Source organism: Pelobates fuscus, chromosome 1, assembly GCF_036172605.1.
Source record: "Pelobates fuscus isolate aPelFus1 chromosome 1, aPelFus1.pri, whole genome shotgun sequence".
NCBI lineage: Eukaryota > Metazoa > Chordata > Amphibia > Anura > Pelobatidae > Pelobates > Pelobates fuscus.
Genome location: NC_086317.1, coordinates 396,434,492 through 396,460,211, shown reverse-complemented (window position 1 = coordinate 396,460,211; position 25,720 = coordinate 396,434,492). Strand labels below are relative to the sequence as shown.

The following is a 25,720-nucleotide window of genomic DNA, read 5'->3' as shown; positions in this document are numbered from 1 at the left end:
TCCAATGAGCAGAAGTGGTCTGGGTGCCTGGAGTGTCCCTTTAAGCCTTATATTATTATTATATTTCTTTCTTTCTGCGAAAAGTGATTATTTGATATACATTTGCATAGTCTTGAAAGTATTGTGAGTTTTTGGTTTGTATTGTGAGTTTTTGGTTTGTAGAATATGTTGACTTTATGGGTTCCTTTTATTTAATATTTGTTTGGATGTAAATATCTGCTGCATGTATTTGTAATATAATATACAACATATCTTTATGACTTCCACACCTTAAAGTGGAATTAAATGTTGTATTGCAAATCTTATTGCTTTTTTGTTTTTCTCCCATCATTTTGTCTCCTGCTATAGTCCTTCAGTTGGCTTTCTCCCACCTCCTGGCTCCGAGCAGTACCAGATGTCTCAATCTCCTTCGCCCTGCAGTCCTCCACAGCTGCAACAGCAGTATTCAGGTAAGTATTGTTAGAATTCAAAAACGTGCAAAATGCTTTCCCCACGCTCAGTGAGTCACTGGGTTTACTATGTACAAATCAATTTTGGGAAATACCTCAAGGAAGAAATAGACCAATATATAATAGTGCAGATAATAGAACAAGTGCCGAATGATATAAATGTATTCTTTGGCACCTACACCAAGGAATACATATGTATTATTCTGGACTTTTTACAACCTGGGTGTAGCGGAGGAGTGGCAACTCATATTTCCAAGAGCCTATGAGAATGACCCTGTTCTATAGAGCTTTGGAGCCTCTTTAGAGCGACTCATTCCCTCTATGTGCCTCTTGGCTCCTCACTGCAAATAAGGTAGGTGGCCTCACAGGAAAAAGAGAAAAATATGGTGCAGTTAGCTCAATGTAGTTAATTAAGAGTATGACTAGGCTCACATGCCCGGAAGTCTGTTAATGTGAGCACTTTTAAAGCCTGCATGGCTGTTTGCAGTTAATGGCACTACTTAAATTCATTAAGACGCTTATGGAGTAAAGTGTCCAGTTTAAATATCCCATTACTCTCTTCTTGGCCTTACTTCCTTACAAAATCACCCCCCACACATCCCAAATCCTTTTTTTGCTATTTGAAGTGTTTTTAAAAATTGGGCGAGCGGTGAGATGTACTCTCTGCAGCATTTGCAAGTCTGTCCCTCTTTCCCTGACACCTACTGTTCTCATTGAGAAGTTTCTGCTGGAACTGCAAGTACATATACACAATCACAGTTTTTTGTCGATGAGTACAGCTCATTGAGAAGGGGGCAAGGCATGGCTTTTTGTAGTTTAGTGTACCTGCCGCTTCCGTTGGCTCTGTGCAGATAATGGAAGCAGAAGAAAACCTCCCTGACATTCTGAATGCCAACCAACTATAAACCTCAAGTGCTGTTGGTGGGGTTTTTATACCATAAATACCAAGGTTTAGAGAACTTTTATTAATATCTATACTAGGGTAATTGCAGACAGATCTAGATAAAGGTTTTTTCTTTTTTTTTAAAGTGTAATATTTGCCTCAAATATGTGTTTTCACTGTGTAAAAACTAATTAGAACAGAGAAAGGGGATACTAAATATTCTCTAACCTTTTATGCAAATACATCCAGATAATTGAAGTTGGCAAATGAAGGGGTTGAAGAGGTTACTTTTTAGATTTTTATATGTGTTGCTCCTGGCTGTGTTTCCAATGAGATATAAAATAGGTTAGAGTATGGCTAACTTTTAAACACAAAATGTCACTGTAAACCCTTATGTAAAAATGTGTGATGATTTGCATCATTACATAGTGTAATTAGCAGAATTGGGTTATGTGCGACAGCTTTTACTGTCTACATTAATAGCATTCATTTTGAAAAACATGAAAGAATGAGCCTGCCTTAATTGAAACCATTGGCCTTCTCGTTGTACTTAGATATTTCCTGCCACCATCAAACCACTAAGTGATCAGGAATTTATCCTGTGCATTTTGCATCTTTTTATACAAATTTCTGTATGTGTTGAATGACTCTAGGATAAATGTCAAAAGAAAAAAAACGCCGTTTTCACTTCACAACAAGCCAGTCATGCGGTCTTCTGCTGCCATCTTCTGTCCTTTATGTATTACTGCACCCTGAATCTAAAACACTAATTCATGAGACTTTTTATTTTTTTTTATTCTTTATTTTGTCGTGCATGTAAAATAGAAAGGCAATCAATGCCACAACAGCTATTGCCGGCGTGTCGTTCAACATTTAGAAACGATTGATTGGCATATCAAAACATTGCACGTTTTATATTATAGTGTAGTTTCATCAAGAATTAAACCAACTGCACTATTTTTTGTAAAATAACACATAGAAAACAAGAAAATAACAGGCTATGCTAGGCATGTATAATTAATAGACTAGACAGTAGCTAAACATTCATTCTAACTATGTAGCTCTATATTGTTTGTGGAGTAGAATAACAGAACACTTAGCATACTAGTAGCATGGCACTAACTGTATTATCAGCCTGTTTAGATTTGCGAGACCTGTTGGATCACAAGCAAATAGTACCACCAAGGTGCTATGGGACAGGGCAAGACTTTATAGGCTACATCTGTAGTGGAATAATAGAGGTATATGGGAAGAGAGCGTATTTAAAACCGTAAACTGCAGCTAGATCTACACAAATGCCAAATATGAGTAATGCTCTGACAGTGCTGTTTAGTGCTGCATCAACCTAGTCCCAGGAAGTGATGGGAACCTGAACCCAGAGTCCACTGGCCACTCTCCCTTTAACTAGGGTGCAGCTTTGAGATCCTAGTTGGTAATATGAGGTGCGTGGACGGCGCGTGGTCAATCGGAGCTTCTTGGTTCCTCGTCTGGGAGGGAGTCCCTGGGGTATAACTCTGCCCTGAGGCCTAGTAGCAGGAGCGGGCACTCTAGGTTGCTTCTCTCATGATTGTAGTTTCTTCCAGAACTGTTGACAAATGTAGTCAAACCTGCTCCTAACGGCAGCTTCTCATTCTCCGGCCGGGGCTGGTGCACTTTGCTTCGTAGCTTTACTGCGGTTGGCCATCTTGAAATGACCACGAGGGAGCTGTTCACTTATAGGTCACCCTGGATTAGTGTGGTAAGTAGGTTCTTGCTTGGTGGGGACCAGGATAACACCAGTCGGCCCAGAAGAGATGAGATTAGTCCACACGGCTTACCTATGAGCAGGGAAATCGGCCACCTTCCCCTAGCTCAGTCGCCTACTGAGGTCCCCCATCAACCAGGGAACCAGAGTGAGGGTTCAATAGGTTTGCCCCGACACCGCCAACAAAGGTAGGGTGTGATGGCACCTGAATATGCGCTTAGATTGGGGATATCCCCTGACAATCCACAAGATGAGCGGGAGCAACCGCAGTTAACGTCTGCTCAGCACAAGAATCCGGCCCCGTCCGGTATAAGACTGTTTTTTGGGGGGTTATTTTTATCTGTTGTTTTTAATAATTTATTTATGATTTTGGGACTTCCTTGCTAAAGAAGCACATTAGTAGTTGCTCGGCACATACATTTTTTGCTAATGGCTCTAGAGCATTAAAGGACCACTCTAGTGCCAGGAAAACATACTCGTTTTCCTGGCACTAGAGTGCCCTGAGGGTGCCCCCACCCTCAGGGACCCCCTCCCGCCCAGCTCTGGAAAGGGGAAAAGGGTTAAAACTTACCTTTTTCCAGCGGTGGGTGGAGAGCTCTCCTCCGATCCTCCTCTTCTCCTCCCCGTCGGCTGAATGCGCACGCGCGACACGAGCTGCGCGCGCATTCAGCCGGTCACATAGGAAAGCATTCATAATGCTTTCCTATGGACGCTTGCGTGCTCTCACTGTGAAAATCACAGTGAGAATCACGCAAGCGCCTCTAGTGGCTGTCAGTGAGACACCCACTAGAGGAAATAGGGGAAGGCTTAACCCATTCACAAACATAGCAGTTTCTCTGAAACTGCTATGTTTATGAAAAAATGGGTTAACCCTAGAAGGACCTGGCACCCAGACCACTTCATTAAGCTAAAGTGGTCTGAGTGCCTAGAGTGGTCCTTTAACATTTATGTTAAAGCAGGCTTTTCCTAAGCTACTCATGTAATCATTTAATCACATTAACATTTAAGGTTCATAGAGTACGTGTCCCTTATTACTGCTGATTGTTTTTGTTTTTTTTCTCCCTTCAGTATGGTTTGACATGAAGACGTAGCTGTGGGCTTCTTTATGTAGAGTTTTAGACTGTATGACTCACATCTGCCACCATCCTCTGTCTAGAATGATTGTGTACACACCTTGAATAATTGGTTTATCTTTGATAGCCACCATATATTTTTAAAATTCACTTACTTTAATTTCCAAAGGCATTTGATTAGTCTGCAAACTTTCAGCGTTAAAGGGCAGTTAATGTACGGTTTTCTCAGTTTTGTAAAGCAGTAGTATCCCTCATGTTCCGTGAACTATAGAATGCTGATTTTAGAAAAGAGGAAATTTATTGGAAGAGGAGCCATTTGGAATTAACTAGTACTTACTCTGTAGACCTTTAATAATATATGATGCTCTAAATAGCCGATGGTATGTACACAAATGGAACGAAGAGTTTGTAATGATGGACTAGAATAGAGATCTGGATGTTTATATATATATATATATATATATATATATATATATATATATATATATATATATATATATATATATATATATATATAGGCAGGTGTAAACATCTTACTACCTCATGCAAGATGTAGGTCACATTTGTACGTGACCATATGCCTTATGTAATTGTGAATATTCAGCAACAGTGCTGTTCTGGTAGCTGGCATTTTTTTTTTTTTTAATTCTTTATTTTGTTGTGCATTAATTAGACAAGGTACATTTTATACTAGCAATGCCACAATAGCAATGCCAGAGTTTTCATAAGCATAGATGTACAATCATTTGGCATGGATAGACTGTGCACATTTTTTACATTATATAAGAGTAGACAACAGTATAATGCTGAGCTGAATGTGTATATAAAAGATTAAACAGGCTTGTCTCCAAGTTGTGCAATACAAGAGTGTTGTATTAAAAATAAAAACAAGAACAAACAGTAAGCTTACAGGCTAGTGAGCGACTATCAGCTTCGGGAACTATATGAAACAGCTAGTTTTGTTACATTCTAGACATGCATATGACATTCCTAGGTACTTCTAGGTTTAGTATTATATTTAGTGGTTTATCATTTAATTGTCAAGCTAGGACCGCAACATTACTATCATATTATTAGGATTAGGTAGTCGCTACGAAACAATGTTAGATTAGATTAACCATGCTAGTGAACAATAAGATTAACAGCATTGAAACATTACAGTAGTGTTGGTTGGATCAGGGTATTAGTGTACTTAAAAGTTAAAATTATTGCATGTTTATAAAACACAAGTAATGCATAAAATAAAATAAACTAGCATAAGCTAACTTGGCAACGCTAAACTTTCTGCTCGTGGGGTAAGTAAGTGAGATGTTGTATCCAACGTTATGGTTACTATGCAAGCCCACTGAAGTGGTTAAGTCCGGTAGGGGAGTCATATAATGGTTTCGTAAATCAATGTGAGACCACGCTGTTAGTTCAGGCTAGGTAGATTGTGGGGTTAGTAACTGGCCCCCTCTCGAGGCTTTGCTTGTAAACTAAGATAAACTTCAACTATACTTATCTGGGTAAAAAGCGTAGCATTACTTTGGTATGGTGATATCAGGGTATGTTTTTAGGGACTACCGTCAGGAGGGATAGTCAGTGCAGGTTGGGTCAGGGCGGAGTCTAGGGTTGTTAAACGATAGTCGAGTGTGTTGCACCGCATCACCATGGTTATGCAAACAGTTATGCTCATAACAGTGGAGGGCAGAACGTTACCCTTTCTTATGGTTAAACAAAATACAAGATAAACTGCCGGTCATGCACCCTTTTAGCCAGCACTATGCATAGTTATATGAGAGAAAAAGAAGAATGATGGGTACCTAATAACGAACATATAGTAACATCTCCTAATAATAGCAGAGACTGGACCCAATATGTATGACCAGTGGGTGCACCCCGGGCTAGTAGCGCTCAATTTGTGGTCTAAAACACGCCCTTTAAGATGTGCGTTACCACTTGGTCACTGCTGTCATGTAAATTAAGGGAGGAGCAGTGTAGATCTAGGAGCAGTATATGATTGGCTAGGTGGGGAATGACATAGATGCTTCGTGTGGGACAAATCTATTGCCAGCCGGTTTATAAGGTTAGCCATTGGGGCAAGTAAGTGAGCCACCTGCGTTCCTACGTTAGTTGGTTACCTGGGTTGAAATTTTGACCTGTCTACGTGCTGTGTTTGTAAACCATTAGTATGTTATCCACTATGTGTCCCAGTGTAGTGTGGCGTTACCTTATTGTGATGCAGCACCTAGGAAAACAAGGGAGGGAGAAAACAAACAAACTTTTGAGTCCCGGTATAGGTGTGCAGAGGCCCCATAGTCTGAGCAGCGGAGGTGGTTCGTACGTCAGCGGGAAAACCAAGGGTGTGGTGAGCCGACAAGTGGCCGCTAAGGCTGGAGTCCTCCATGTCCGCTACCGGCTCTGTGACCGTTTGTGGTGAGGAAATGTGGGCCTCAGTGTCAGAGTTTATGTCCCACTCAAGATAGCCTCATGTGCTGGGGTGAATCTTCGGTGTATCAATCTGTGTTTGCGGTGTGCTCCAGATTAGTCATCCTCAGGAGGCAGTCAAGGAGTGTTCATGGATCTGGGGTTCTCCGGTCGTCGAGTCCGCTACATCGCGGTCGGGTGAGGAAGCCAGGGGCAATGTGTGCAGTCCGTGAAGCAAGTAAAACAAAGAACAAAGAACCAGGGAGCAACAGTTGGGTGAGAGTCCAGCGGCAAGATGAGCCGCTCCCCGGAATTTCAAGTCTCTGCGGGCAGCTCACACCTCCAGTGTCGAAATGCGGCCTGTCAGGCCCTGCAGCTCACCTCTGAGAGCAGTGACGTCTGTGAGTATGTTTTTCTGCAGGTCCGCCAGCAATGTTTTCAAGACCCCGGTGGTTACCAAATCGGAATCTGTGTCAGCCCTTGGTTTGGTGGGGTTCGGCTTTTGCTTAGGGGCCGAAGCTGGGGGGTAGTCATCCTCCGCATCCCCAGAGCAGTCATCCGAGTAGAAGTCGGAGCAGCCTCCGTGGAGAGCCGCCATGTTGACTTCGCCCGTGCCGCGTGCTTGCCGCCACATGTCTCCAATTGTCAGTCCCGGAGTTGGTCTGTCCGTCGGCGGTTTTTTACTTTTTCGCCCCATGATGCTGGGTGAGTTCTCTCGTCAGTGTTGTTGTGTTTGGAGGTGAGATTTGTAGTAATTCGAGTCGGTTTTCCCGTTTTTCGCTGGGAGCTCAAGGATTGTGCTTCTGCTTGTCTCGGCAGTCAGGCCCCGCCTCCAACCGGTAGCTGGCATTTTAAAAATCATTTTTAAGTCTGTAGAGACTGACCAATCCTGCTCTTTTTGTCGCCATGCCTTTTCTCATATTTTGTGTTCTACTTCTAGTTGATAAGATCACAGTTTCCATATGTATGGCATTTTCTTTTTGCACAAATTACCTGCCCAGCTATCTGTCAGTGTTGGTATTTAGGACATGCACAGCTATCTGTCTCTGCTGGAATATAGGACATGCATAACTGATATTCATTGCTTGTATGTAGGGCATGTAAAATGGTCTGTCATTGTTTTAATGCAGGTACTATTGATGTCTAACATTACCCATAATTCAGAACACCGCTTTCTGGCTGTTGCTGGAATGCCGGCATCAGCTCAGCTATCTGTTGCTCTCAAGCATGCGCCACTATCTATTGCTGGTAAACGACATCACTCCGAGTTAAAATACAAACCTACTACCAATGATTACTCCTAAAAATAATGGACATCCATAGCTACTGACAGCTCTGTAATAGATGATCATGTACTGCTTTTCACCATGATTTACATGATTTCTCTGCCACTTCTTCTCTTACTCTGCTCATCACTGCTGTCTGTATAACACGCACAGCTGGATCTCAGAACTGCACATTATTCAATTTCACAGCTCTTTTTCACAGCTCTCAATCTGAAAATTCTCAGCTTGTTATCCACCAGTGGCTACCTTTTTAATAATAGATGTGATTTGCTGCGTTTCCACTTTAAAGTTTGCTTAGCAGCAAAGCTAAGAGATGTTAAACATTACCTCTGAAATTATTAATTTTCTCTTACCCTGATGGTTCAGTTGGGTATATTGCTCTAATTACCTCTACTGTTCCATAATAGTGTCCTCTAAAACATTAGAGAGATCTTTGATTGTCACAGCTATGAGCTTGAGGGAGTTAATGCATTACCAATTCCTGTATATTTAATTTTCCCTATACTTTTTTAGAAGTGGAATCCATTCAATATATTGGCTGTAAATGCAGATAGCGTAGGTGTAAAAAGTATGCACAATATGATCGAGATTGTGATTTAAAGTCTTATCACTACATTTGCACCTCTTTTCCGTGGTAGAATGGAGAAGAGAGATGATCCGGGGTGTATAATTACATAAAAACAGTTTATGCAAATGTATTTGTTATAACTCACGTTATTGGATTAGTTATATATTCACTACTTTTTGACGTGAAATACTAAAATAGCTGTTAAACACCAGATGGACAAAATCTGGTTGGAATTTAGTCAACCTGACCAGATTTGCAACATGCATTAAAGATGCATTTAATGTCTGGATTAAATACATGGGGCATGTTGCGCATTCGCACATTATCATTCACTTGCAGTTGGTGGGCAAATCATTTAAAAACCCTCGGCAATGCGAGGGCAGTACGTAGAAGTGCTAGCTAACCTGCCTCCAAAATAAACAAAAAATAGTCCATGGGTGTCATAATGATCCCCATATTACTATATGGGAGATTTAAAATCTCTCTATGCCCCCTATCTGAGAGAGAGAGAGAGATCTATATATCTCTCAGATAGGGGGCATAGAGAGGTTTAAAATCTCCCATATAGTAATATGGGGATCATTATGAATATATATCTCAAATAAATTAGCAACTTGTCAGCCATTGCTGCCCAGTCAGTAGGAAGGCCCCATGTGGTCTGTAAAATAGTGGGGGACTTTAATGTGGCCAGCATTTGGGAGCTATTAAATAATTAAATTACATAAAAAAAAAATGGGTGCAGTGGTCAGTATGTTGGGGCTTCTAATTTTATTCTAGGGGGTAATGTCTCCATTCCAGCTCCACATATGGGTGGCAGGTGTGAGCTCTACCATAATTTACTTGTATGCAGATACACTCCTTAATGGTTGTTAATGACAATATTTTAAATGTGCTGAGATGTTTATTGTTATGGTGAATTAAAAGTACAAGTTTATGTATGGGGGGGGGGGGGGGGTGTAGGGGGAATGGAGCCTAACCCGCTACTTTGAAAATACATAAAGCAATATGCAGTCCTACTCTAACAAAAATCTTTTATAACACGGATCTTTTTGCTTTTTAGGAGTAAATCCTTCAAGTCTTGGTGTGGTGGTAATGCAACTAAATGTTCCAAATGGCCCTCAGTCTTCTTCACAGAACCCACCAATGGTCCAGTGGAACCACTGCAAATATTTCAGTGTTGACCAGCGGGGTCAGAAACCTGAGCATCTTTACAGTCCAGATGCCAATACTCAGGTAAGCAAAAAAATATTTTTGTTACTCTTTATTTTACACACTTTTTATGTCAAAATGAATATCACTTTAACAGTTATCATATTTAGACACTATAATTTGTTATGCAGCATTAATAAAAACAAATTATACAGTGCTTATTATTATTGTATTTTTTTTTTTTTTTTTTTTTTTTTTAAGGCCAATAACTTGATGAGCAGCCCCATGACATCCCCAGCACAGTCACCTACACCATCTCCAGGCTCCAACATGAATAGTGTGTGCACTGGGCTCTCGCCAATCTCTGTGATTTCACAGTTCCCCCGGCCGGTGGGACCGGCACAAGGTAAAACATGTGAAAGTGTCAGCTTATTATATTTGTATGTTAACGAAAATAAAATAGTTCCAACATGTTAATTTACTAGCTTGTGGCTCAGACATAGTTTCTTTATTTACTTGGCATAATTAACTGGATAGATTGTAAGCTTGGCTAAACAGGACCTTCTTCACCCCTAAATAGTCCCTTTCTTTAATTGTAAAGCGCTATGCAATATGTTGGTGCTGTGTAAATGTTGCTAATAATCATGCAATCAAAAATGGGAAAAACGTAAAAGAAGTCTGCATTTGCAATGATGTGGGGGGAGGGGTGGGGTACACCAGGTGAATGGTGAAAAGTTGTTACCTTGAAGACCCAACAGTGAGTTACAGGAACACACATAAGGCAATATTTATGTCTAGCACTTTTTAAAAAGGAATGCCATAGATTTATTTGCGGATTTATTTTTCCGTTAAACAAAACAAAAAGGATGTGGGGGGTAATTGTATTTTTAGCTTTTGTATTGGGTTCATAACAATAAGACACAATTAAATGTTGAACACAGGCATTGAAAGTAGAATTCCTACCAGAATTCTCCTATGTTGATGAATGATTTAAGCCATTACATTTCTTCACAAATTAAACTGCAGTGTTCTTACTATCTGGCTTTACACATGCTATACAATTAAGTGTTTCTTCTCTTAATACTATTAAAAGCTCATATTTAAATTTATTTCCATTACCCTTTCTCCTGCTGACCGCATCAATCATGTTTTCAGTGGGTGTTACACTTTCTATAAGATACATCTCTTCTGCATACCCCTGTTTGGGAGTACAGGTTTAAAGTCCCCAACACTTTATGCGGTCTTGTTGTATGTAATTAAAACTTTTTAGTTCATTTTGTCTGTCCAAAGCTTCTGCAATAAATCTGGCCTTTTCTCTCCTTTCTCTATGGTGCTACTCTCACACCTGGCCTGCCTGTCCCCTCTTCCTCCTTTCCATTGCAGGAATTGCTTTCCTTTAGACGGAAGGCAAGCAGGGGAGACACCCAGAGGAGGATTTCCCTGATAAGATATGCAGATCACAGCCTTCTTATCTGTCAGAGACTGGATTGACTAGCAGGAGGAGGGAAGGGTTGTTTTATGAACTTCTGATTTTATAGAAAACTAGATATACAGCAATCCCCCTAGCACAATGTATAGATGAAATCTGACTACTTATGTAAAATTACATTATTTTTGTCATGACAGGTACACTTTAATGTTTCATTAATAAGTATAATTTAAGTCATTTTATAGAGTAAAATTAAAGAAAATCCTAAAATCTATCTGTGGTTCTGTATTATGTCTTGGAAAATAAGCAAGTATAATATGAAGGTTGTGTTGGTGGGTGCCTCAAGATGTTACCTTCATGTAATACTTTATCTAATGTATTTTTAGGAAAAAAATTCAAATTGCATGTATCTAACTAAATGAGAGTATTTCAGTGGAATATTGTATTTAGTTGTGAATAGTGAAGCACAATATTACATAGAACTTCTACATACCAAGTAAAGCAGATGGATTGTTCGCTTGACAGCTCTGCTTTGTTTTATATAAAACTCCACATTTTTCCCTCCTTCAGGTGATGCTCGTTACTCTCTGCTTGGACAACCACTGCAGTACAACCTCTCTGTCTGTTCTCCATTATTGCACAACCAGTCACCTTATTCAGCACAAATGGTATGCTACCATAAGTATATGTGTAGTGTTTAGTTTAACACCTTTTAACCCATGTCTGTGAAATGGAGTTGAGCTTTACTTAAGTTTACTCCAACCACCATGACCACTTCAGTTGCTTAAAACACTGAACATTCTGAAAGATTGGCAATTGTGTCCTAGGGGCAAGTTGCACCCCCAGCACACATAATGTAGGCAGCCTGGAACTCAATTCCATCCTGCCTAATGTCAATTCTGTGCATAATTTAAGTCTGTCGTCAGTGCGAACAGCACTTGTCTGTCCGCCTTCCCACACTGATTGCGCCCCTCCCCTTTTCCCTCCATTTGTGGGCTCAAAGCACATGCATGCACTCTGAGCCCATTACATTTTCTAATCAAAGTTTTCTCTTCGAGAAGCTTTTGATTGGACCTTGGCATGGCTCCCATGACATCAGATGATGGTTGCCAGGGAGCTTTTCCTGACGCTGGATTTTTAAGGTGAGCAAAATCTTACTTAAAAATGCTCTTTGGGCATTTTTAACCCCTTAAAGACACATGACATGTGTGACATGTCATGATTCCCTTTTATTCCAGAAGTTTGGTCCTTAAGGGGTTAAATAAGGCAATAATGCCACTAGTGCATTATTCTATGAAAAATAAAGGTTTGGAGAACTCCCCTCCTTTCACTATTTTAAACATTTGAAAAACATTGCATTGAAAATTAAGAAAGTGAAAGACGGAAACCTATGTTGTTTTAGCTTTTTTTTCTCAAAATTTCTACTTCAACCTCATTAAGTGTTGCATCCACATTGGTTGAAAAAGTGTGTGAAATGAGATGGCAACGTCTGTTTGTGTGAAAACTTTGCAGGCATCTCAGTGATTTTTTTTTTGATTTTTTTTTTTTTTTTTTCTTCATACTTCCAACGGTACAGACAGGGATGAAACATGGAAATCGAGGAAAGAGGCAAGCTCTGAAATCCGCATCCACGGACTTGGGCACAGCTGACATAGGTAAGTAATGTTTAACCTGTTAGCAAGTATTGTTTAACATATAGAGTATGTGTAAGCTCTAAAAATGAATAAAAGAGTGGGATAAAAGAAAAAACAAAAAAGGCTGCGCCAGGGGAAATCAATATATAAACGACAATTAGTCCAAGTAAAAAGAGAAAGTCTTATCTAGAATATGCTCCTATGGAGAATGGGAAGTCTGTAGATCCACGGTCAGGGGAAAGTTCCTCGTTGGTCTCCTTCTTAGGAATTCACTTGTATGTGGAAAAAAACAGATACAAAACAGGATAGTGCAATACGTCTGATAGTGAGGTAGATAGGAAATTAAAAGCTGGTATAAAACTCACATTTATAAGAGCTATAACTCGCTCTAGTGTTGAAGGCGTACAGCGGTACAATCCCCGCTTATGTGATATAGGGAAAATTTCCTCCGTCAGTGATATGTTCCACGCTCAAAGATAAAAGTGAAACAACCAATAGTGCTCACTGGGTAAAATAGTGATAAAAAATATTTTTGTATAAAATGGTACTCACAAGGGAGGAGCAGACCGACTGCTCCTTGAAGATAGCGCTGGTGGTATGATCCCCACCTCGGATTACTTGGAGTCCAGGAAAATAAAAATGCCAGATAACAAATTAATATACAGTGTAAAAAAGATAAATGGCACTAAATAAAAAGTGTCCAAAAAATCTTTAATATTAAAATACACAGTAAAATTCCATAAACGCGTTTCGCCAATGTGGCTTTATCAATATGGATTAAGACAAAAAGAGTGGGATAGCCTGTGACCAGGCAGGCTCACCAACAATCGCAATAAGGTAATGGACTGTCTAGCCTAAAGTGCTATTGATCTAGCGGTTTGTGTTTTTTGGGGGAGTTATTCCAATTTTAATATATTGTGTGCAGCATGAAAAAGGAGTTTGTACTAATAATGTAAAATACAACTTTTAACTAACCAAATGACTCCTTAAACTCTGTTTTTGACTTTAAAATCTCTCTTTATTCAATATTTTGATTTAAAGATTTACTTTTTGAAACACTACCCATTGTCTTGTACTATAGTTCTGTACAGCTGACCAGCCCTCCTGTACACACCTCCTACGGTTTCTCAGTTGTGGACTTTAGGGAAGTGCATATAAATAATGATAAAATAAAAGTAGACAAAATAAAACCGTCCCATACGTACACATTTTGTCTGCATAGTCAGGCTTCCTAAGAGACAATTGTTAGCAGCAATGCCTTCAGTTATCACTGATGAAGTCTGACTATACAGATGAAATATGTAACACTGGGACTGTTTTATTTCATCTATTTTTATTTTACAATTTTGTTTTGTTTTTATATACATTTATTTCATCACTGTTCTCTTTGCTGTGCTGTCCCTACTGTCTACAGTTAAGAATAAAATGGGATGTGTGATCAGGAGGCTGATCAGAAAGTGTATAACCTTACAACATTGCATGTTAGAACACATGAAAAACCTCTATTAGCTTGGCATGGTGATTTAAAGATACATGAAATACTGTCTGCAGCGATAGACCGTGGTATGCCTTCTATTTCTACTTCCTTAAGCTTGCAACTTAGGCAGCCTTTAGGGTTCATTTATATGGTTAATTCCCTATGATTTTTTATTTAATGTTTTATTATATCCCCTTTTTGTATTGCATTTTTTTTAATAAAGAATTGAGGAGTCCTGGAGAGTACAACTTTTTTTAAGGAAGAGTATTTCTAGTTTGTCTTTATTTGCTTGTGGGTGGTGTGTTTTTGATAATGAATGTGTGCTTGACTTGTTTTAGAATAGCAGTTTGTGTACAACTGAACATGCAAATGTATTACAACCCTACAGCAGATATGTTTTCTACCTGCCTCTCTTCTTATTTTCTCTCCTAGTGCTTGGCCGGGTCCTGGAGATCACAGACCTGCCTGAGGGCATTACACGAGCAGAAGCATGCAAACTTTTCACCCAGTTGGCAATGTCTGGTGCCAAAATCCAGTGGTTGAGGGACGCTCAGAGTCATAACACAGGGCCTGGTGGCGACAACAATGGACATGCCGAAAATGGCCGTCAAACCCATAACAATGACCTGGCAGCCTTGTATACCATCGTGGCAGTCTTCCCCAGCACCACGGCAGCACAGAATGCCTCACTGCAGATCAACAGCCCAATAAGTCGCTTTAGACTGCGCAGCATAAAAAAGAACTTGCGCATACTGGAACGTGCCAGCTCACAATAGCGCGTGGAAAAGGGTGGAAGGGTGGGGAGCAAGAGGACTGAAGTGAGATTCAGGGACATGAAAGACTCATCCCTCAACTTTCACCATTCTCCTCCTCTTCCCCTTTCCCCTTCCTGCCCCAAACAAGAAGCACACTGGACTTATAAATACAGCCTCTCCTTTCCTAGCTCCCCTTCTTTCTGTCAGCTATATTTTTGGAGCAGTTTCTTTGAAAACATCTAATTTGTTCACAGATTAATTTATTTTTGTCTCTAGCATGGCTTCATTGTTCACTCAGTTCTAGTCTTGTGTTGTTTACCTTTCATCAACCTTAGCTTTCCATGTCTGAATCTTTTTATTTTTCATCTCTACCACTTCTGAGAGTTGTATGATCTTCTTTCGGTTTTATCTACTAATCCATGAATTGTGAAGGGTGGACTGGAGAATGACTAGTTTTAGGCCAAAATAGCAGAGGTGGGGACATTTGGAAAATCTCTTCTATTTAGAATTATAACCCAAACTTTTTCATTCTGATCAATCCTCCACAAGTCTTGGGTTAGCAAATGAGCCCAATAGTCTGTTTCTCTTTCCCTTTTCCCTTTCTATATGTTTAATTTGTCTTTCCTTGCCACTTTTTCCCTTTTGACTTTCAATTTGTCCCTTTTAACCCTTTCTGCCATACACTTGCTTTTCTCTATCTTTTTGTTTCTTGCACATCCAGCATACATTGCATTTTACCTTGCAGTCAGTAACAGGCTCTTCTACCTAAGGGATGAAACCATTATATCTTTGTTTTCCTATTGTCAGATTTTTTCCCCCTCTACTGTTCTGTTGATGTAGACATTAACCTATTTGCTGATCGAGAGCAAAGGAGCTATTTTGAAGGTATCAAGCTGCCATAGGGTGATAACATGGACAAAATAATTTGTTTTTTATTTTGTTTTTTTCCATTTTTGTTTTTTTGCCCTGAGTGGAAATTCTGTTGTTGTTTTTTTTTTTTTTTTTTTTATTTCTTCTTGGAGTTGGTTGTCCCTGAACATTGTAAAGGTTTGTGTTTTTTTCTTTTTAATTTTCTTTTTATTTTTTTAGGGTTTTTTTTTTCTGACGCTTGTGAGAGTACATTAACAATGGATATTTATTTGCACAAATGGGCTGTACTCACTGTAAATTTTATTTCATCCAATTTTGTTTTTAAATATGGAAAAAAGAAGTATGTGTCACATTAAAGCACATGTGTCCTTTTCTTTCTAGAGTTGCTATATACAATTCCAGTGTCAACTTGCTATATTTGGTTCCTGGTCTATTTAATTTGAGTATTTGCTTTGATCTGAAAATATGTTAAAGAAACACTCTAAGCATCACAATCACTTGGGACAGATGCTGCCCTGAAGTCTTGCAAATGATAAATATATACTCTCTGTCAAGTGTCTGCTGCTATTTAAACATAATATATAGTTTAATAATTTAACAAAGGTACATGCTACTCTTACATATATTTTTGTTCTCTATTTAAACATGGGTATCACACTGCTTCATGCCATTCTTTTGACATCCTACCAGAAAAGTTATTAGGTTTAAAATAATGGTGTGGCTGTTATATAACCTGGTTACTTGATGAGTGTAACTCTTTAATGATGGAGGCAATTATCCAAGTTCTAAAACAAACCTAGAATTTGAGCTATATATTTCTTCAACCATAATTTGCCTCGTTCATATTAAGTGCACCAACATTTATCTACTTAAAGGGACACATGAGGTACCAACACAACTTCATCAAAGTTAAGCTGTTATTGTGCCAGGAATGTGTCATTAACATGTCTCCAGTGGCGATGTCCACTCCCCTCCAGGAAGCACGGAGTGCCGATCAGCGACTTCCCATTCACTAAACTGGCTTCCTAGAACCATAACAACTTCATTTAGATGAAGTTGTTTTGGTGCCTGGAATGTCCCTTTAGGAAACCTAGCTTAATTTGCCTGTTTTTCACTTAAGGACCAAAGCAATTTTTGCTATGTGTGTGTTCATCCACAATTTCCATCTTTTTCATTTATTGCACAAATGAATATTATATACTGTTTTTAATGGACAAAATTTGATGTGACATATTCGTATGGAAAAAAAAAAAACATATTTTTCCACAGGTTTGTAAATACTAATGTGTGCATAATTAGTGCAGCTTACGAAAAGTCGTCATAATAAATTACCTGATTTGTCTTGATTTACAGAGTACACCATATGTCTAAGATTTCAGTTTATTTTTGGTAGCTACAGGTCACAAAATACAAGAAGTAAAATACAATTTCAATGTGTTATATTTATATAAAATAGATATCTCAGGTTATGGACATAAGGGTATTTTTTAAATGTTTTACTTAACTGCCAATCTCTGCTTAATATTGTAGTAAAATTGTGTTGTTGTTTTTTCTGATTTGTAACATACACACATACAACAATCTTTTTTTTTTTTTTTTTTTTTTTTGAACCTGCTGTGTGCTACTCCTGTACAAAACCAAATACTGTGACACTAGACACTCCATAGTGTGCCAAATGTATAGTGCCTTAATGTGCCACCATTTTTTCATCAGTTGATCTCCAAGTTTGTAGAACTTTGTTTGTTTGCATTTTTTACATCCATTTTTGCTAGGCATTTTGTAAATCTGATATGTGCCACTGTAATGGGGAAAAAAATGTATATCTTTTGAGTACAACGATACTTCCAGTGTATGCCATAGACACTTATATGGCATTTAACCGTGCCATATGAGACCACACCATTTATGCTTTTTAGGTGTGAATTTTCATGGATTTGCTAGGTCTATGTCTCATTTTGGGGCATTTTAACAATTTGACACTTCAAATTACCCCACGAAGGTCTACCATTTTTGAAAGTAGACACTCCACAGTATCTCAAATGATGTATTGTACCAAAATGTTTCACTATTTTTCTATAAGTTAATGTCATAGTTTGTAGAATACTTTTTATTAGTTTTTGCATTTTGTACATGCATGTTGCATTTTTGTTGGATATTTTGTAAATCTGATATGTGCCACTGGGATGAAAACCACCAAATTAGCCATATTTTCAGAGTACAATAATACCCCCACGGATTGTACGGATTTGTCAACAGTTTGTGATGTTGCAGTGAAAATAAGACGTGAAAATCTCAGTTTATTAAGAGTGAATTTTCATAGGTTTAATGGAGCTATGTCTCATTTTGGAGGATTCTAGCAGGTTCAAATCATCTCAGAAAGGCCTACCATTTCTTAAAGAAGACACCTCAGGGTATGTCAACTGGCATCATTTGATCCTTGGATGTTTTATTTCCTAGTTTCTACCAAGTGTAGTGGGAATATGCATTTTTGCCTGCCTTCGACAGGCACATTGAGATTTTCTTGCATATTTTGTAATCCATATGTGTACTATAGCAGTATAGTACCCAATATGTCACTCAGCTATGTCTTCCGTGTACCGCAATACACCATTATAATTTGCTAGGTATATGTGGATTTTTAACTGGCTAATATGAGACACAGCTATTTTTCGTTTTTGTTTTTTCCTCAAACTTTGAATTTTGATGCTGTGTCCATGTCCCGTGTTGGAGCATTCTAGCCGGTAGCTTTTTCAAACTAACCAACAAAGGCCTACCATTTATTAAAGAATACACCTTATTGTATCTGAAATGACATAGGCTTTCAAATGTCTGATGACAATTTATCATACTGCAGATTACTTCTTTGTAGGCACTCGCTATTCTTATGAAACATTACTGCAGTTTATACATTTTAATATCTATATCTCTTCACAGTTGGTGGGGAAAATGGGGGTACAGCACATATGATTCTTTGACCACTACAAGCATACAGCATTGTTTTAATTCTTGTACACTGGTGGGGTACCATGCATTCTGGGCAGTAAATAACACATGATTCTGGGATAGATATTGCTTAGTGTAAAGATTGGTTTGTGTTACAATATTCCCTAACCCAGGAACAACTGCATAAACGCCACTGGGCTATAGCAAAACATGTCAGCCTATGTGCTTGGAGTTGCAGTAAAGATGGGGATGCCAGGGATAAAATCATTGAGGTATCCAGTCATCAACGTCTTGGGCAGGAATCTGCCTGTTTCTAGTTTAGGCATATATTCAAAGCCATCTGCATCACTCTGAGGTGCTGTGTGTTACCTATTTTTGGCAATAAGCAGTTCCAAAAGTAAAAAAGAAAATAAAAAAAAAAAAAAAAACAAAGGAAAAAACTGTGTAGGTTCACCACAAAGTGATAATAATAAAAAATAATACAAACTGGATAACGTAGGTATATTCAGCCTTAGTTATATATCTATATGGAGAGATATAAAAGTATATAGTGTAATACCATTAACACATATAGAGGGTGGGGGTGGTAGAGAACTCACAAGATAAAGATGAATTCAGGAATAATGAAGTATAAGGGACCTCCAGCGATGTAATTCTGGGTAGGAAGTAACAAATCTGCTTGCCCACTCAAAATAGAAGGAAAGAAAAATAGTGCAGATTGTATATAAAAATAACAATTTATTATATATATTGCACTCATAGTGTATCAGATAAAAGACAGCATGTATCCACATAAAGGTGGAATCCACGTATTGCAGCCAGTCCAATCACAGCAGGAAAAGGCAAAAAAACAGCACCAGCAATAATAAAAATAAAATTAAAATTAAAAGTTCATATGAACCAATAAGCAGCTCCTTTTTTCTGTATTAATAAGCATTTCCAGACTGAACTTTACTACAACTAAACAATTATAAATACATTTTGTTATTTATTTGCTTTACAGACTTTTATAGGGTTTTAAATTCACCACAAATTTTTACCCATCCCAGTTAACTAAATCACAAATAATTAATTTTAAAGTTTAACCCCTGAGGGTAAGAAACAAAACCGATCACAGTAAGGTACTATGATTTGTATTCTGATCATTGCAAGCCGTGATCAAGGGAAAGGGTTACATTTGGGTAGGGCTGAAAGGAGTTTTAATATTATTGATACTTTGTGTGCTGCTAGTGATTAAATTGTAAGGCTCTGATCCATCTCTCTACACTTCACAAGGAGCTGTGCCAGATATCCCAGAAGCACTGTGATCGCTGTGACTGGTTATTAGCGTTTGCTGATCTGCCTTGGGCACCCATCAATAGCATTAACTCCACGATCACCGTAATCATGGCTGGCATTAATTTTAGTACATGGTGGAATTATTCAGTCATGGATCCTTTAGGCAAGGAATATATATATATATATATATATATATATATACAGGAGCCATAGGCCTTTTATTTTACTTCTAATATTTTTATGTAGAACATAATTTAACCCCTTAAGGACCAAACTTCTGGAATAAAAGGGAATCATGACGTGTCACACACGTCATGTGTCCTTAAGGGGTTAATATGAATGAAAATAAAGAATAATATTTCTTACACTTCAGATTTTAAAGTTCTGCATGACATTTTAACTGTGAATGAAATACTTTCAACTTTTTGGAAAGCTACCAGGTCAAATATAAGGTTTGCAAATGAAGGGCATTGGTATTTCTGATTAGTTTAATTTATTTCTATATGTATATCTAATATAATTTTATTTCCATATAATATAGAAAATGTAGGATTATTGGCGGGTTTATGATGGGTATGATTACATAGCTAGAGGTCTACTTGGCAATATAGACAGCCCCCCTGCAGCCAATTAGAGTGGTCATCTAGCATAAGTTTAACATCCGGCTGTGCCAGGGTACGCAATGGCCCTTTAGCCACTATGGCATTATGTAGTACTTATGATGCATAGCGTGTGAAACAACATTACTGCTTGTGTTTATGTAATATATATTTAGCTATTCTCTTGCTGTGGAATTAATATCTTTTATAGTTCAGGATGTGATTGATGTTTGCTTATTCGATTAGCAGGTTTCATATACACATTTTAAATTTAACTAAATATTTATAGAACCTTTAACATAAATGTTGGTGTACACAACCTAAGAAAAAGACAGAATAAATTAGTCTTGCAAAACATACCCATATTGCAAATCTTCTACCCTCAAAAGATGAAGCTAAATTAAGGCTGTGGTCAAATAAAAGTTCCTGGAGGCCTTCCAAGAATAGTTTGGTACAGTTGTCTTCGTGAGTTCTTTGGATATTTCTACGAAGTAGCATTTTCTGGAAACCAGCTTGTGTGCATCTAACTAAAGAATCCTCACAAACTGCTGTGTGTGTGTGTGAGTATTTCGTCGGTCAGCTGTCAAGTAATACATTTTTCGGCTGGAATTCCTTGTTCCTGGTTTCTGATATGCTATTTTTTTTTATTTTTGGGGGGATTGAAACATTTTACATAAAGGAAGTTTATTAATTAAAGGAAAACCATAGCGTTCGGAATACAAATGTATTTATAACACTATAGTGATCTCTTTATTTAGACTCTGTATCTCCTAAATCTAAATAAAAACTGGAAATAAAAGCAAATGTATTACACCCCTCCTCCACTCAGCACCAAAAGAAAGTCCCTGCAGACTATCAGTTTATCATTTTGAATAGCTCTTTGGTTTTTAAGTTCTAAATACATAAAAGGGGTACTACTTTTTCTTAGGGGTAGTATAATCTTTGGCAATGGGTGGAGTTTAAAAGAAAGCTGTCCTAAAACTTTTACTTTGTTATTTTTCTTTTTTTAATTACACTTTTATTTAAGATAATTCTAATTTTTTTTTTTAAAGCAGCCATATTGGGTGACATTTTACGGCTATCTGGGCAACTGCTTGTCAACCTAGCTTCCCCGATGCTGTAGGTTCAAAAAGTTCATTCACAGCCCCATGCAAGTTGGGTAATAGTAGAATCTGATCCAACTTGTGCTCAGCCAGGTAAAAAGTGGATTTATTTTCTTCTTTAAACAAATATATATCACTAAAAAATTATTTATTTTTCATTATTTGTAATAAACTTAAAAAAAAAAAAAAGTGAAGTGAAAATGTGATGACAGTTGCAATTATAAGCTCAAAATCCGTTAAAAGAATCTCACAATATGGGCGAACAGGAGACATGGGCAGAGATGAACGGAGGATAACAAAATAAAGGCACCTGGATAATGAAATCTGGAGAAAGGAAGAATAGATTATAAATATAGGCAAATGCCAAGGAGGGGGAATAAATACAAGGGGTGTAAGCAAATAAAAACTGAAAGGGGGAAGGGGAATACAGAATGCAATTGTCCAGAGTGAAAAGCAAACTACTGTCTTAAAGTTCATGTGAATGGGAATTGTAAGGTGTTCATGGTTTTAACTTCAAATTCTTTTATAATGCTCTAACCCTGAGCGCTTTACAATTTATACAAAAATAACATTGCTGTTTATGCATTTAGACACACTGAAACAAAAGGAGAAGATAACCCTGCCCATTGGCTTACAATTTAGAGGATAACTGTACATTGAGACAAAAGATTGTGGAGAGAAATTATTGTGAAATTATGGAAATGTATCCACTTATGTGCCAAAATAATGAGTACTTTTTAACAATCGGTATGCCATACTCAGTGAATGTGAAGAAGATAGAAACTAGATTCACAGTCACTATGCATTGATTGAGGAGAAAATAAGACAATGAGTATGCAATACATAGAGTAGAGACAAATAGCTTTAAAAGTCAGGAACGGCATTGGTCAGAGACCTACAGAAAAGAGGAGGCGGTGTTAGAAAAACAAAAATATATACAATTCCTTGCAAAAGTATTCACCCCCCTTGGTATTTTTTTGTGTTTTGTTGCCTCACAACCTGGAATTAACAGGGATTGTTTGAGGATTTGCATCATTTAATTTACAGAACATGTCCACAACTTTGAAGGTTTTTATTTTTATTGTAAAGCCAACAACAAATAGGACAAATTAACAGAAAAAGTCAATGTGCATAACTATTCACCCCCCTAAAGTCAATACTTTGTAGAGCCACATTTTGCGTCAATCACAGCTCCAAGTCGCATTGAAAAAGTCTCTATGAGCTTGCCACATTTTACCACTGGGATTTTTGCCCATTCCTCCTTGCAAAACTGCTCCAGCTCCTTCAAGTTGGATGTTTTGCGCTTGTGAACAGCAATCTTTTCTATTGATTGAGGTCTGGGCTTTGAATAGGCCATTCCAATACATTTACATGCTTCCCCTTAAACCACTCAAGTATTGCAGTAGCAGTGTGTTTGGGGTCATTGTCCTGCTGGAAGGTGAGCCTCCGTCCTAGCCTCAAATCACGCACAGAGTGGTACAGGTTTTGCTCAAGAATATCCCTGTATTTAGCACCATCCATCTTTCCCTCAACTCTGACCAGTTTCCCAGTCCTGGCTGCTGAAAAACATCCCCACAGCATGATGCTGCCACCACCATGTTTCACTGTGGGGATCGTGTTCTTTGGGTGATGTGATGTGTCGGATTTGCGCCAGATGTAGCGTTTTCTTTGATGGCAGAAAAGTTACATTTTAGTCTCATCAGACCAGCTTCCTCCATACATTTTGGGAGTCTCCCACATGCCTTTTCGCAAACTCAAAACATGCCATTTTATTTTTTGCTGAAAGTAATGGCTTTCTTCTGGCCACTTTGCCATAAAGCCTAACTTTATGGAGCGTACGGCTTATTGTCGTCCTATGTACAGATACTCCAGTCTCTGCTGTGGAACTCTGCAGCTCCTCCAGGGTTACCTTAGGTCTCTGTACTGCCTCTCTGATGAATGCCCTCCTTGCCCGGTCCTTGAGTTTTGGTGGGTGGCCGTCTCTTGGCAGGTTTGCTGTTGTGCCATGTTCTTTCCATTTGGTTATGATAGATTTGATGCTGCTCCTGGTGATCATCAAAGATTTGGATATTTTTTTTATAACCTAACCCTGACTTGTACTTAACAACATTGTCCCTTACTTGTTTGGAGAGTTCCTTGGTCTTCATGGCAGTGTTTGTTAGTGGTGCCTCTTGCTTAGGTGTTGCAGCCTCTGGCCTTTCAAAAAAGGTGTGTATATGTAATGACAGATCATGTGACACTTAGATTGCATGCAGGTGGACATCATTTCACGAATTATGTGACTTCTGAAGGTAATTGGTTGCACCAGAGCTTTTTATGTGCTTCATAACAAAGGGGGTGAATACATACGCACATGCCATTTTTCTGTTTTCTATTTCTAAAAAATAGTTTTATGTATATATTTTTCTCATTTCACTTCACCAACTTAGACTATTCTGTTCTGATCCATCACATAAAATTCAGATTAATAAAACATTGAACTTAAAGCTGTAATGTAACAAAATAGGTGAAAAGTCAAGGGGGGTGAATACTTTTACAAGGCACTGTATATAGTGTTGAAAAGAATGAGCTAGTTAATTCATATGCCCAAAATCAATTGGAATTTTTATGGAAGAGTGGCATCTGAGGAACAGGAAGTCTGGGTGGTTGGCACACCTTTTAATCACTTAAAATCACGAAAAAACACAACATAGTATAAGACCAACAACATCACTATGAGTGGTTAGTTGAGCATATAACAGGGAAATCAAAGCCCTGTAATAGGTCGCAGGTTGGTCCCTCCTGTACAGGGTCCGGATCTCTTCAAGTGGGGGAATAGAAACAGAATTCAGAAGTAAACGGCACCAAACTGGAGAAAATAGGAGTATGTAGTTTCTTCCTCAAGGCAGAGCTCAATCCCCAATAATCAAAAGTTCCCACCAATCAGGGTTAATCTATCTCAGCGTGCATCACACGTGTTTCCTGTCCATATGATATTCACCCCAACCTAAAAGATGGCAACGGGGATCATATTGGCGACGGAATTAAACCGATCGCCTCTACCAACGTCTCTGATCAAATCGTGACGTGTAGAAGATAATGGTAAAAGGATAATACATATTTTATGTTTTGATAGGTCTGGCCATATCATCTTAAGGCTCTGTGATTTATTTATTTTTTAGTTTGCGCTTTTCCCTTTAAAAGTGTAAGGTATGATTTTGATGATGTGCCTACATTTTTCAATAACCCGTTGGGAAATTATACATTTTAAGGTGTTTTAAGACCCTAGAGATGTCATGATCTTTCATCGTCTCTGCACAGAGCTGTTCCACAGGAATGGAGAAAAAATTGCTAATTCATTATCACAGAGAACTTGAATTTTATGAAGTAGTTTACTTATATAGAATAAAATGACATTGTTCAAACAATATTTCAAGATAAGCATGAAATCTGGTTTTGATTAGGGTAAGGGATTGTGGGGCTTTGTTTTTCAGTTTGTTTTTTTACAGGTGATTTACAGCAAAGAATGTTTTATAAAATATTTATTGTGAAGCGCTGCGGAATAAGCTGGCGCTATATAAATACCAATAATAATAATTTTATAAAACAATCTGCAGGGGTAGAAATTTTTCATTTAGTGCTATTTTGCTTTTTATTTTTTATTTTTTTTTAAATGTATATTTATTAGGCTGGTATGAGTGACATATTCACAGATTTGGAGAATGCATTCTCCATTGGGCCATACTTTGGAGCAGGTCCTCTTCGGAGTAATTTCATTTATTCTTTCACGCATTCTATTGTTGGAATGTCAAGCATGTGGACTGCATTATTTAGCAAGCTCATGAAGTTTAGAATGTAGTTGAAATCTTTGCCGATGTCTCGTTTATATTATGCAACTGATATCATCCCTGATTACTGTAATTAGTTTTTCTTTTAATGTATGGAAATAAAAAAAAAAAGTGTATAAAAATAAATTAAATCTCCATGTATCTAAATCATGGTATGGCCTCCATCAACCAAGTCACTTCTAGATTATGAAGTTTCCTATTTCTGTGTGTCAGCCTTAGCATCTCAGCTGTCCTGTCACCTCTAGAC

The 25,720-nt window shown here is 38.1% G+C and overlaps 1 protein-coding gene across 3 annotated transcripts in view; it reads left to right on the top strand.

Moving 5' to 3' along the window:
- Positions 1-15,794, top strand: part of R3HDM2 (R3H domain containing 2) — a 76,337-nt gene extending 60,543 nt beyond the window's left edge. For all 3 annotated transcript variants that reach the window (XM_063427392.1, XM_063427387.1, XM_063427400.1), the window contains 6 exons: positions 349-449; positions 9,470-9,642; positions 9,820-9,964; positions 11,558-11,655; positions 12,564-12,642; positions 14,531-15,794. In XM_063427392.1, coding sequence (XP_063283462.1) covers positions 349-449; positions 9,470-9,642; positions 9,820-9,964; positions 11,558-11,655; positions 12,564-12,642; positions 14,531-14,874 — 940 coding nt within the window. In that variant the 3' untranslated portion in view covers positions 14,875-15,794. The remainder of the gene's footprint in view (positions 1-348; positions 450-9,469; positions 9,643-9,819; positions 9,965-11,557; positions 11,656-12,563; positions 12,643-14,530) is intronic.
- Positions 15,795-25,720: the final 9,926 nt, after the last annotated feature.